The sequence below is a fragment of the Carassius auratus genome, chromosome 39 (assembly GCF_003368295.1).
Source record: "Carassius auratus strain Wakin chromosome 39, ASM336829v1, whole genome shotgun sequence".
NCBI lineage: Eukaryota > Metazoa > Chordata > Actinopteri > Cypriniformes > Cyprinidae > Carassius > Carassius auratus.
In genome coordinates this window covers 2,949,353-2,963,352 of record NC_039281.1, presented here as the reverse complement: position 1 = coordinate 2,963,352, position 14,000 = coordinate 2,949,353, and the positions used below count along the sequence as shown (strand labels likewise).

General features: G+C 38.2%; 1 protein-coding gene across 2 annotated transcripts in view; it reads left to right on the top strand.

Annotated features, from left to right (window-relative positions):
- Positions 1–14,000, top strand: part of LOC113057678 (storkhead-box protein 2-like) — a 58,348-nt gene that overhangs the window by 19,403 nt on the left and 24,945 nt on the right. Inside the window, exon 1 of one of the 2 annotated variants that reach the window (XM_026225138.1) lies at positions 3,072–4,738. The exons of the other annotated variant lie outside the window; for it this stretch is intronic. Within the exon in view, the coding sequence (XP_026080923.1) occupies positions 4,573–4,738 (166 nt within the window). The 5' untranslated portion in view covers positions 3,072–4,572. Of the gene's footprint in view, positions 1–3,071; positions 4,739–14,000 lie in introns of those variants that run through there. 2 annotated transcript variants of the gene reach the window in all.

Below are 14,000 nucleotides of genomic sequence, written 5' to 3'. Positions count from 1 at the left end.
TCATGCATGGGGGTTCTGGCAGTTATACTGGTGTTATGAGCTTCTCAGATTAAAAAAACCTGCAGCCTAGTGCAAGTGTGGGATCAGTCACACAGAGAGGACAGGAACAAGCTGACAATGGCTTGCTTTGAACCCAGTACCATTGTCTAGAAATGAAGAGACACTTTGACTTTTTGTTACTGTACGTATTGTGGCAGAAACATGGTGAAGTGATGGTATTAGATGCTAACGGTATTTAATCAGATGAAACAAAATAATCACATTTATGTACTAAAAAATGGTATTTGCATTATATACTGGTATTACTATTGAACCAGGCCCAGACAAGAGACAAGGCAACTGGACAACTATTTATAGTCGATTAATCTGGTGATTATTGCTTTGATTGTTGGATTGGATTGCCCCCAGTGGTCCATTGAAATTTGCATAATTATATTTTTATAACATTTGCTATAAATAATGCTGTGTGTGTAAAATTGTACAACACAAGTGTTAAAATAAAGTGTTTTGGAGGAAGAAATACATTTAAAATGTGTTATTTAATTTAAACCCTGAATTTGATGTTTAACATCAAATACATGATGAATACACTTAAATATTTAGCTAATTGCTTTGCTCTTTAAATGCAATATTACTGGAGTCATTACTCCAGTTTTCAATGTCACATTATTCCTCAGATATCATTCTAATATGCTGATTTTCTGGTCAAAAAATAAAGAAACATTTCTGACTATCACCAATTTTGAAAACAGTTGTGCTGCTTAATATTTTAATGGAAACCATGATACATTAAATTTTGGATTTCAGGATTTCTTATGTTTTTGGAATTCTGGATTTTTTGAATAAAAATCGAAATGTTTTAAACAGTTTAAAATCTTTACGGTCGCTTGTGATCAATTAAACGTGTCCTTCTCCTTACTGGAATATAAGTAGTTTTTACTTCGAAAATTACTAGTTTTATATATAATTAATTTGTATATATTATTATTTATTTATTTTTCTAACATTTACCAAGAAACAGTATAACAAGTATTTTCATGTAATATGTACTTCAGTTATCTTAGTTTCATTTATAACTGAGTGCATTATGCAAAGACCACCATTCATTGTTATTGTTGTCATTGTCAATTGTCATCATTATTATCAATTTGCTGTTTTAAGACTCCCCTCTAACCCACCACCCCATGTGTTGTGCTACTCTGCAGTCTGCTATGCTTCACTAACACACCTCAAAGGGTCACGCTGTCAGCTTTCTCTGGAAGGAAAGACGTGCTTCATGAGCCCTCGTCTGCATTCTTGTCATCATTGGCGGCCCTGACATAACACAACTGGAAATATGATCCATGACAGACCCAGGAAAAGTTAACTCAGACCGAGAGAACTGGCAGCGTGGCCCAGGCTAGAGATTACCAGACTTGGAGAGCCATGGAGGAAAGAAGCATTGAGGTTTTGCAAGGCATGAAGCGACAGCAGAGGGTTTTCCAGTGAAACTGTCATGCCAGGATGTCTAGACAGTGGAGTCGGAAACAACAGTTGATGTGTTGCAATTGGTCAGAGAATGTTAAATGCGAATGCTGACAGTCTCAAAGGTACATTTACTTTCATGTGTTTGGCTGGCGGCTTTATCCAAAGGGACTTGTATTGCATTCAGCTTATTTGTTCTTGGGAATCAAACCCATGACCTTACTGTTGCTAACACTATACTCTATATCCAACTAGATAAAACTACCCACAGTGGATGCGTTGTCTTCTTCGAAACTGTCCAGACCTCATGGAAAGTTGTAAACTGCATTGGCCAAGACTCCTGCAAAGTCTGTACTAGGGAGCCAAGGCTGCATTTGACCTACAGCAGGTTTCTGCTCTCCGTGACTCTATAGTGTTCCATTAAAAAGCTGTGTAACACAACACCCTCTGCCTGCAACGAATCAGTGCTCAACCAAACCATTTCGGAAGCTGAAAAGATATAATTTAGTTCATCATAAATAGTTAGAAATGATTTGTTACATTCTTTGAATCATTCCATTTGTCCTTTTGTTTCCATTCAGGAAACACTGATGCCAGTTTGTTCGATGCAAGCTGTGGGCATAGATTGTTGATATTAATGAGAAGGATGGTGGAAGTCTGCTTTATTATGGATGGGTGACCTTTGATCTGTGGCTTATTGGAAAAACATTAGTTTTTCGCTGCTCATTTGGCCGGACAGAGAGGGAGTCCTCCCTCTGATTAATGATCTGCCCTGTGGCGGTGAACGAGGGAGAGAGACAGAGCAGCTTTGTTAAATACAGTTTGTTGAAAATTATACTGTTGTTGTACTGGACAAAATGGAAAAACATTTCATGCACACAGTGTCTTCAGGATATCCTGTATAAATGCAGTTTTATGGTGGTTCCTCAACTGTGGGCACTTTTCAGAAAATAATACTATTTTAATTTGTTCACTAACAATGTGCAATAGTGGACACTGTCGGAATTTGTATTTTTTTTTATGTTACCTTTAAATGTACAGCTTGGTCTTGGGACGGTACCCTCAAATGTACACCTTAATACCTTATCAATAAGCATCCTTTAGCGATTTAGCAAGTTCAAAGGTGTACCTTTGGCTTTACTTGTGAAAATTTGAAGGTACGTTTTTTTCTGATACAGTGTTGCTTCACTGGATTATAAAATATATGTTCATAATTTTCTGTTCACCAATGATATGTACTTTTTTCACACATCAACTACCTCATTTCATCTCAAGCTTGCTGTTGTGGTGAAAATAAGCACATTTTTCATCATCGTCCTTAACAGTAATAATAATAATATTTTTTGATAGCTTTAAGCATGTAAAATTTAATCACTATGTCTTTTGTGTGTATCTTTGTGACTGTCGTATTCTCCTGTGCAACTCCTGACTAAATAATGCAGTTTGTGTATGCCGTGCATGAAAGAGAGAAATCTTGTCACATTCTCTCTCTGTCTGCTGCCATGGAGTGATTGGCTGTGTTCTCAAACAGCTGCGTGATTGCGTTCCTGTGAGGAGAGGTAGGGAGGGAGGGATGACAGCGTGACAGAGCGAGAGAGAGAAAGGGAAGGTGGAAGAGATCTCCATTCACTTTTCCACGCTGCTCCCCAAACCCCGTTTTTCCCGCTCGTGCTGCCGTGGAGGGATCTCTTTAATTGCATTCCAGAGGAATTTCTCTTGCAGCTGGTACTTCAACTGACGGGAGAGAGTGGGAATTGTGAATGACTCTGCCTGGAGGAAAGAGGGATTTTCAGTGAAAAAAGCAGAGAAGAGAGAGAAAATAAGTCCTTTTGGAAGAGGCACTGCAAGCCTCAACTCTTTTGTCATCCATCTCTTACAGATAAGGGACTCCTCATCCTCATTTCTCACACGCTCTTTACTGCGACTCTTTGACTGTCTGGGGAGCCTGCGAGGCAGCGTATATAAATAAAGCACAGGGTTTCCATAGGCTGGGCGGACTGCCAGTAAGTGAGAATCTTCAGGGCTTTCTCTTGCCGATTCTTTGTGGCGAGAAGCGCACCCTGACTGGATCAACAAGTCTGAAGACAGACAGCTTCTCAAATCATCAGTGTACACAGGCAAAAGCAGGAGCTGCATGCGCCAGCCTCAGCAAGAGAACGTTTACGAGTGCTTAGTGCAAGAGAGGCAAGTCAGACAACACAGCCTGAAGAAAGACTAGCAGAAGTATTGTTCTTCAGCGTGCAATGCATTGTTTATCTTCTAAATGCGTCATAAATCTCCAAGTCTTCCAATGCGCCTAAGCGGGTCTCTGTGTGACATGTTATTTTTCTCAAAACAGTTTGAGTTCTTTCCAGAATTGGATTTGAATCAGAGAAGGGGGAGGACTTGGATCTTGTGTTTCCCACATATCCGCTTTTTTTCCCCCGCTTGTCATTTCTGCACGCTTGAAGGACCCTTGCCCTGCACATGAAGACAACCGCCTGAGACTTTGTCTCCACTGTGGTTACTGGTCTTAAAAGTCTAATTTGCTTTTTGGGGTCTCCTTTGTCTAGACGGCTCTGCACTAGTGGAGAGAAGCCCAACTGAATTGATCTTTTGTCTGAATCTAGGGTTCTTCTCACGGTGTGAAAATCGTGCACCCCCCCGCCCACTCCGACCCCTCTAAAATCCCCTCCTTCCATCTCTTCCACATGAGTCCCCTCGTACCCTTCCTCCCTCCACTCCCACACACCTCCTCGTCTTCCATCCACATGCCGCTGCGTTCAGCGAGCATGTGAGAGTAGTGTGCATGTGTGCCTCTGTTTGCACTTGCAGCCAGAAATCGGAAGCCAGGATTAGGTGTGTGGAGGGTGATGCTTTGCTGGATGCATCTGCAGTTGACGGCTTCAGGACCAGGAGGACCCAAAACCATTCCAAAGGGATTCCGCAACCGCTTTACAACCCGAGGATCTGTGATTGCATGTGCATGGATTTCATTGCATGCACTTACATCGGACTGACAGAAGAGGAGAGAGGTTGTTAAGATGGTATCCTGCCATGTCTGAAGTGTGATTGCGGTGGTGTGATATCAGAGCTGGTGCGGGCACGCTGTCTTTATCCAGGCTCATCATGAAAAAAACACACAGCACCACTCTGCGCAGGGCCTGGCCCAGTTCCGAATTCTCTGACCGGGCCTCCGATCGCACCCGGTCACGGAGCGAAAAAGACTACCGGCTCCACAAACATTACCCAAAACACTTCATCTCTCACTGCCCTAGAGGATTCATGATAACAGGTCAGTTGTCCTTTACGCACCACTGGTGGAAGTGACATTTTATTCATTTGGGCATCTGATTTTACAGCCCTCGTACATTTTATTTTTGAATGTAATCCCAAATTTAAAGCTTGCTTTGAATGGGTGACTTTCACCAGATTTAGGGCCATGAGGTGATTATTTCTGTTGCATTACAGATGCAGGTCAGCTATTTTTAGCATTCGCTTCACACTGTCTGAACATGCTATTGTGTGTGCGAGTGTTAGCTGAGTTTTGTTGCATGTGGATCTTGTGTCGAGCAGCTACTCCAGGATTTTTATGAAAAGTAGATTTGATTTGGAATCTGTTTGCTTGTAAATGTTTGCCTTTGTTATTTTATTTCGTTGGTTAGATAGTTTCTAAAGATGGTTCAGTGAGTATCTAGATTTTTTATTCATGTTTTTGCTTTAGCATTATTATTTTTAGCAGCAAAGATTTACAGGGGATGAATTTAGAGAGATGTCTCAGAGAGGATTTTGCCATGCTGGTTTTATTGTGCTATTAAAATGTCAGCATGGGAAACTCTGAGATGTTGCATCTATAAATTCATCCTCTGAAAGCAGAACATCTGTAGCCATCAAAGTGCAACTTGTTATTTTAAGCTAGTTATTGTCAGACTTCAAGTAGTTTTGTGCAATAAAAGTTTATAGATATTTAGCCTACATTTTTGATGAATATCTGTCAGATATTATAATAGCTAAACTTGAATGTAAAAAATGCATGTTAAAAGTATCGTATTATGTGACTTTCTTTTGAACTCTGTCCAACTGCTGCTGAAAAAGAATGTGTCCCTTAAGAAATGCATCTGATCGAGGTCTGGTGGATGTGACCCTAAATCAACCTAATTATACAATCAGTACTTCCACAGGGAATTTCAGTATTTTGATTTCCAGACCTAGAAAAGTCAGAAAAATAATGAAATGGACTTAAGGAGTTGAATATAAATTGTTCTAGTTCTGGCTCAGCTCTAAAACAAATTATCAGGGAAAAACATTGCTTGCTGTGATTTAAAAACAAATGATTTTTTAAATCCTCATCCAATAATCATAAAATAACTGGAAAAGTTATTGAAATTCAACCTTAATGTCAAAATATGTGAGAAGCCTGTTAGTTAGTCTAAAGGAAGCCCTGTCATTAAGAGTGACATCACTCGGACAACTCACTGACCAGTCGACTATGAAAATGTGTAATTTTGCACATCCATATTCCAATTCTACATTTGTGTTTATTGCATGATGTGCTGAGACCTGTTGTCACGGTAGGATATTTAAGCTAAGTTGATTACATGTGCTCATTTTGTGATACTTTACCCAACTTGTTCAGACCCAGAGGGCAATACATAACAGGATAAACTGCATCTCATATTTTGATCGGCTAATTAAGGTTTCCTGTTGGATGTCATTATATCAAATCACTGTGGAGAGATCCCAGACCCAAGCTCAAGGCCTGAAACAACAGAGTGCTCCCATAAAAATAAATACTCTTATTGCCGCTGTGCCAGAACCCTCTCGTAACAGCTGCTCTTCTCTGTGCTAACGACAGAATTAAGAGGCGATGACCAAGGATTACCCCATCCCAGTTTGATTAGTCTATGTCCAACAGTCTTACCAACAATGTGGAGGGAACCCGAGCCTGATGTGAAGTGCACCACATGTTGGTCCTCTAAAATGTTTTGCCTTCCATGCCTGGTGTCAGGGGTACATGAGTTATGGTTTACTGGTTGATGTACATGAAGGTCTACAGCTAAAATTTACACTGACCAGCATAAAATGGTCAAGTTCCATTTGCTTCACTTGAATCGAGAGCGGCTTGAGATAAAGCTGAATGATATTGGATAAACCACATTGGTTTGAGGGCACTTCATGTTTCCTAGCAACTTTGGGTGTCAAAGGTTAAATAATGTGGTCATTGTGCAGTTTGGGTGTCTTTTGGGGCACAAAGCACTAGCGTGTGATTCAATGTGTGGGGCTCTGAAAGTGAGTCTACTTCTGCTTCACTGGCTAGTGGAAAGATCTGTTTTAAAGTTGGCTAAAATGATTGTATGGCTCTCTCTTCATGTTTAGGCCTTGTATATCTCAACTTGATTGTACTGTACAGTTTCTTAAAACAGTGAATCATCATTGAAGGGACATAGTCATTATTTAGAGAGTTTTCATGGCTGATATCAAAGCACTGGCATTTGGATGTGAAGTCTGCAATTGGTTTATGTGGAAAAGGCAGTTTATGTTGTTAAAGTTTTTTGCAATCAAAAGGAATCATTGAAAAAGCTGTTCCTTTCGATCTTAGATTAAAGTCAAATCATATTGTAGCTACTCCATATTCAAATCCAAGGGTTGGATTTAAATCATAACTGCATCTATTGTTAGTATTTGATCATTGGTAAAATTAAGATTTTTAAGTGACATTTCATAGATCACCAGATTTGCTTAAGCCCCTTTTACACTGCCATTCCGCCAAATACACGGGTAAAGTGTTCCGACAATTGTTCCTGGGTTGCTAGATTTTGCACTTTCACACTGCCAGTGATTACCAGGGATATTTACGTGCTTTCACACACAACCCGTAAAGGTCCCATAACGACACGTGACATCAGGGCGTGATGTGTAATGTATGAGTCAAAAACGTTAGGCACGTTATACTTTCACTGAAGCAAGCAAACGATCTCGGCGTCAGCTCGGAAAGTGAGGAATTAACTGATCTCTGCTTCATTACAGTTTGCACATATGTTTTTGTCGCGAGCATTGATCTTCCTTCAAAACAGCCGGTAAAAGAGTCGCACGATAACGCGCGTCATCACTTCGACACGGCATTAGATCTGGCTTTTGTTCACACAGCGTTCATCCCAGGTCGAACCTGGCAATGTTACTAAGTCCCCGACCCGTGTTCAATTCCAGAATCAATCCCGGGACGTGGTTGCTTTCACACAGAAGGCGACCCGGCAATGTTCCGGCAATATGCCGTGTCCAAATTGCAGTGTGAAAGGGGCTTTAGTCAGTGCTGTGGCTAACATGAAAGGGTTGATGAAAAATACTCATAGTGCATTAATTTTGAATAAAATTACTTATACAGTTTTACATTTCAAGGTGTGTAAATAATCAAGTTGTCCATTCATGATATCGAAGGTTAACATTTTTTTTTTTTTTTTTTTTTCACAAAACGTTTTTGTAAAGTGTTGTTATTTACTTATGATCTTGAAGCAAATCTGTAAAATTTAGTAATCATTTCTTAGGATTCCTTACACAAATATATATTTTTTCTTTCTTTTACACTGACAGTTATTGACTATATTTTATTCATGCAGGAAAGAAATGTCCATAAACTACTGAAATGCATCTTCCTATTGTAGTTCTTCAAACAAATATTGGAAGCTTTTTCTCCCAAATATTGGTTAAAACCCACAGAAAATCAAATGACTGAATACCTCACATGGCTTGTGTGATATTTTTAGTGTGGTGGTGGCTTGCTGCCGGTCGAGTGAGCTTGCGGATTGTACAAACCGCCTGACTTCTGGCCTGTTTTCTCTTGGAGGAGTGTTAGTTGGGGGTGGCAATATAAAAACTATTAAGTAAAGGTCGCACAATCATCTGCATTGTTCAGAGATAAAGTCGTATGCTTTGGCTTAATGGTAGATGCAGAACTTCACCCTGTGCTTTCTTGTCTTTCAATTTTCTTCTGCGTTTCCAGTAACCCATTACTAGTGTGGAGCGCTAATCCATGCAGGTCAGTGGGGGAGTCATGGTATGCAGTATCCACATGCAAATCTGCTACGACAGACAAGGTTAATAACTTACAGCTGTATGCGGACAGGTTTGTGGGGTTTTAGATTTTCTTATTGATTTCTTTTGACTGGCTCCTCTGTTTAGTATCAATATCCAATCCAATCAGGTGTCCTTTGTTCCCCAGCTTAGTGCTTTCTCAGTTTTAAGTTTTAAAACAATTATAGGGAATTTTATGCTGTCATGGGTGAGTTGAGAGAGAGATTTACTGTTATCTTACCTGGCTATCGCTCAGCACAGAATTACACTGACTGACTATAGGGGGTTTTCTGGAGGAGTTCCCAGAGTCATTAGGAAAGTAATGTTAGGGAAGTCTGCAATGGTTTCAAATGTGTAATTAATTTGAGGCAATAAGTAATACATTTTGGTTGCAGTCCCCAAAAGAAAAATGTGGATTTTGGAGGGATTCACTTAAATGGTGCCGAAATCCCAGACTTTGTTTCAGTAGATTCTTCAAATTGGACATCTGTTCTGGGATAGACTTTCATCTGCAGTTCTTACATGGTCTTTTTAGACTTAATATTCCCATAGAATATTAGTCTTATAATATTTCAAGATTTTCTGAATTAAGGGACTTTATGCTTTGTATTATAAGATAAGACATATTTTGTGGCACATGGAATTAGATATATCTTGCCGTTACACTATTAGGAGATTAATGATTTGTAGACTGTTTATAGTAAATAGCTAACTGCCCAAATCAGAGACTTTTTAATCTTGAATGGCATCTTAATGCTGCAATCAGACTTTACTTTGACTTTTCGTATACAGTCATTATTTCTAATCTGACCCCACTGGTATCAGACTTGCCTTAGTGTCACGTAACAGATCTAAAATAAATAACAGCTGGTCCCGCAGTTCAGAGCATACCAAGTAATAGTTGGTTGATTTTCTAGATGGGACAAGCTTAGATGTCAGTAAACCATGTGACTGGATTTGACAAATTACCCTTATCAACCTCTACAGCAGGGGTCTTCAACTAAAATTACTTGAGGTCCAATAATGAATCCTCCTCACCAGCCGAAGTCTGGACAATTATATAGATTTTTTTTTTTTGTCAGACCAGGATACTGCAGTTTTTAGCTCAAATTTAAGACTTTTTAAGACCTGCACAAATAAAATTTAAATGACTGTAGATACAGGTTTTCACAAAAACAAACAAGTTTTATAAAATGATTAACTTCACATTTAAGCCTTTAAACCATTTTTTAATGGAGTCAAATTGAAAATATAAACAGTTTTTATGTTAATTTATCAATTATCATAAATCAATTTATATAATAATGAAATGTTTACGTTTTTATTATGCTTTAACTTCTTGTCAAAGTTCACATTTAGAGTGTTTGTAACATAAAAAATGTATAACAAAAACAGCAGATGGGCTTATTGAAAATGATAATTGGTTATCTGCCAGTAGGTGGTGCTTTTGGAATGGCAGAATAAAGTGTTTTCCCTGATAACCACAGAACACAAAGCAAAGCAGCAGTTGACTTTGAGGGTGCTTTCACACTTTGATCACTTGCTTGGTCCAAACCCAAGTTCGATTGCTTCCCCCTCCCCCTGCCCCCACTGGACTGCATTCATATTATTTTGTATGGGTCCAAACTGTCCAAATCTTTTGCGTCATTAATCCAGCAGCTGTTTAACCCGTTGCTTAGTAACGACGGCACAGGAGAACGCGGCAAATGAATAACATTAGTCTCTGCACTTTTATGTATTTACGTTGTTAAACGTTATGCCTCAGTACATAACGGCACTTGCGTCTTTTCATCAATTTTCATAAAAAAATATGTCATTAATAACGGTTCTCTTCCATGATTTGGTACGATTGCATTCACATCAGCAGCGAACCGTACCAGAGTCCACATGAACCGTCCCCCAGACCAACCGTTTTTAAGCAGATTTGGGTATTGTTCGCGGGTGCGCACACGAATCCAAATTCCAGTGCTAGTGTGAAAGCACCCTGAAACATGCAGCGCTCATGTTTAATCAATTGACCATAGCCTTTTGAAGTTTAATTGTCACATTATGCCATATCACAATTACGACTTTCCTGTACAATTTAAGACTTTTGCCCTTAAATTTGATGCTACTAAATGTAAAATAATTTTTCAAATTGTCAAGAATTTACGAGAGTGCCATTTGTGTTAAAAACATGAGTGTTTTTAACTCACTGAAAGTTTGATCTGTTTGCATGCCACTTTCTGCTCTTCACTGCAGGCACGACTGCATGCCTGAACTTACAGACACTTTACTGTAAAAAAGACAGTAAAAATGGGAAAATAATTGTTTCGCCACAAAACTTGTTGACTCCTCTAAGGATAGTTTAAGGCATTTTGTGCACATAAAAAGCAGTCTTGATAAACAAACTATAAACTTTTCCATATTTTTATATCTTAAGCACAGTTTGTCATATGTATGCCATTACTGTCTTGCAAAAAAATTAATAAAACAAACGAAAGAATGAATGTGTGTTTATTGGGAACATGCTTCACTGTGTCACTCCCAATCATTCATCAGTATGGCTTTTGAGACACTGTTATTTATCACAGGCTGTTTTGAGTGTAGGAGACTGAGCTTGATTGTCATTTTTGAATACTTTGTTTGTTTTCTGGTGCTTTGTGCATTTCCTTCCAGTCTCTTAGAGAGAAGCTTTGGATGCAATGAAAAGGAATGCTTCTCTAAACATTTGATTGGATGGGAACGCTAAAGTACTGGCAAGCAACTCAGAATTGCCATGTATACAGATGCATACACACACACTCAAACACACACAGTTTCACACCATGTTTTCATTGTCCGTGATTTATTTGGATTCTAAAGATGTTGTGAAGTTCTCAAAAGTCTCCCTTTCTGTCTTTTTTCAGCCTTGCTATACCAGTACCAATGCAAGCGGCTTCGTATGTCTGGTGATGGCAGTTCAGATTCAGCATATGAGTGTTAAATGAGGGGTTTTCAAACTGTAAAGTTTGAAAGAAAACAAACTGTTTTTTTGATTATCATACATGACAAATTAATGCAACAGATTCTTCTTGCCACTGTCACTTTAAGTTTTTGGGTTGTGAGGTACTATTTAACTTATTAATTGTATGTTTTATTTATATAGTACCTTTCCAAAGGAAATATTTTCAAGAAAGCATTTGTCATTTGTTTTTGACTACAATGCCAATATAAAAACCTGTTGCATCTATGCTTACAAGTTTTCTCAGACTATATGAATGAGAGGAATAACCTTGCTTTATTCAGTCCAGAACTGTCGTTCCCTCGCTCAGATATTTCTGCATTAGTCTTTCTCATATTTTCTCCATTCTTTCCTATTCCTATCCTAGATGACACACGGTCACAGTAAACTGTAAGATGTCAGTGGGCCCCAACTTAGGAGCCTTTATTAGTTCCCTCGGTTCACGTTTTTTCTTTTTTCTTCGTTTGGTCTTCCAGTTATTGCAGTTTTCAAAGATGACTTCAGCCTACTAATGTACTCTCTTTTATATGTTCACTTTGTTTTGCCTTTTTTATGTCTTGAGCATTTTTTTAATCTTTTCATTCACCAAGCCTACTTTGAAATTCAGTTCAGGCCTTAAATTGCATATTGTGCGACAAAAGTACAGGGATAGAAGGCTGTTTTAACACAGAAAAGGTTGTCATCACCTCCTTTTGAGAAGGACTGTGTAGTGTCATCCAGCATTTCCAATGAAAGAACGTTAAACTTCAAACATATCCAGAACTCTTTGTGGTTTTCTCAGCTTATTGCTCTGTAAAGGGCAGCATTCATTTTGGAGTATGTCATGTTTATTGCCGTTCAAAGGTTTTTGCCATAGAACCGAATGAATGCTGCAGGTCAGTACATGTCTTGAGACAAAGTTAAATCTAGAGTTTTGACTATTAATTGGGAGTTGGTTGGGATAGTTAGCTGGTTGCCAATTTTTAAACAGTTAAACTGTAAATGTTAAAATATAAAACCCTTTTTTCCAGGGGCAATTTGCATATGTACATACATCACTGGGAAAAAATGCTTTAGCGCTGGTGATTTAAAAGAGATTAATCCAAACATGCAACTTCTTAGAAAGGGTTTTGCTGTTTTACAGTTTACACTTTTCAAGGTTGACAAGTGAAATACTTGTTCAGACAGCCCACTGACCACTGTGATCAGTTGATTATGTAAATATGCAGCATTTTCCCTGACATTCATAAGATGCTCTCCTGCAGTCTTCAGATCTTAAATTACATTTGGTCCTGATAAACGTGAAGTTTGTTGTTTATGTGTTGTGTAAGGAGGCTGTAATTCATATGATGTCAGATTTATTTAAATGAAGATTTATTTACTGAAACTCTGCCTCCCTCTTACACTGAAAGTCTTTTATTCCAGATGTTTCTGCTGATGTTTTGGCATCATAAGCAGACAGTGACTGGTTTGATCTTTAGGATTTGTTGTTTCAGTAGGCAGGCTAAACCTGCATTTTGTGAGAATTTTTCAGCAGTTGCTCAGTTAAAGTGCCCATATTATGCCATTTTTAAGGTTCCTTATAATGTTTTGGGTCTTTACACTTGAAATGTTAAAATAAATTTCTCAGTTGACAATTTTTTTTTTCTATTATAATTTTGAGGGGGGGAAATTATCAGTTTAACTATTAGTATACAGCATGACGAAAATGTGACAATGTTTAATAGACTAAAACTAGACTAAAATGCTCAGACATTTAGTTGACTAAAACTTGACTAAACAATATTTTAAGATTTCAATGGATGCTTCCACATAGACCGTGAACAATTGCGCACCGAAAATGCAAATGTTTTTTTTAACCAGTCTGACGAATCGCAAAAAGCGAATAAGAGTTGAGATAGAATCACGTGACCGGAGCAGCTGCTGTTGCAAAAAAGTCGAGTGGTGACGCTGTTTTGAAAACCAGTGTAAACAAACACAGAAGAAGAGTATCCCAGATAAGAGAAGAAAGTGGATGCTGAGTTCTTCTTATCATTGGTATTTGAGAACAGATTTATTCTCACATGTTCTTTATAAAGAATAACATTTCTGTTGATTGTCCACTGAATTTTGTGATCTGTAGAGCACTGTCCGTTTTCTTCCAAATGTGCAAGAGTAATGAGTCCAAGCATGTTCACTCTTTTTCTACACATTAAATATGAAAGCAAATAGGCATATGTTTATGACGATATATTTTCTGTATGTGTTTTGTATGCAGCTCATGGTATTTTTATATCAATAAAGGATGTTTATGATAAAGTTTAGCAGTTTAGCGTTATAAAAAGTTTAGCAGTGTAGCGTACAAAAAAACGTGTGCATGTGTCAGCTTATTAATCAAAATCAACTATAGATTACAATCGGAAGTTATTACAAGCACTCGATGATGGTTTAAAGTGGGTAAGCAAGTACATTAATAATTAAATACATTTTCAAGTGTAGCTTGATGCTAATTGTACTTCTAATGATATTTTGTGATGTAGCTTATTCT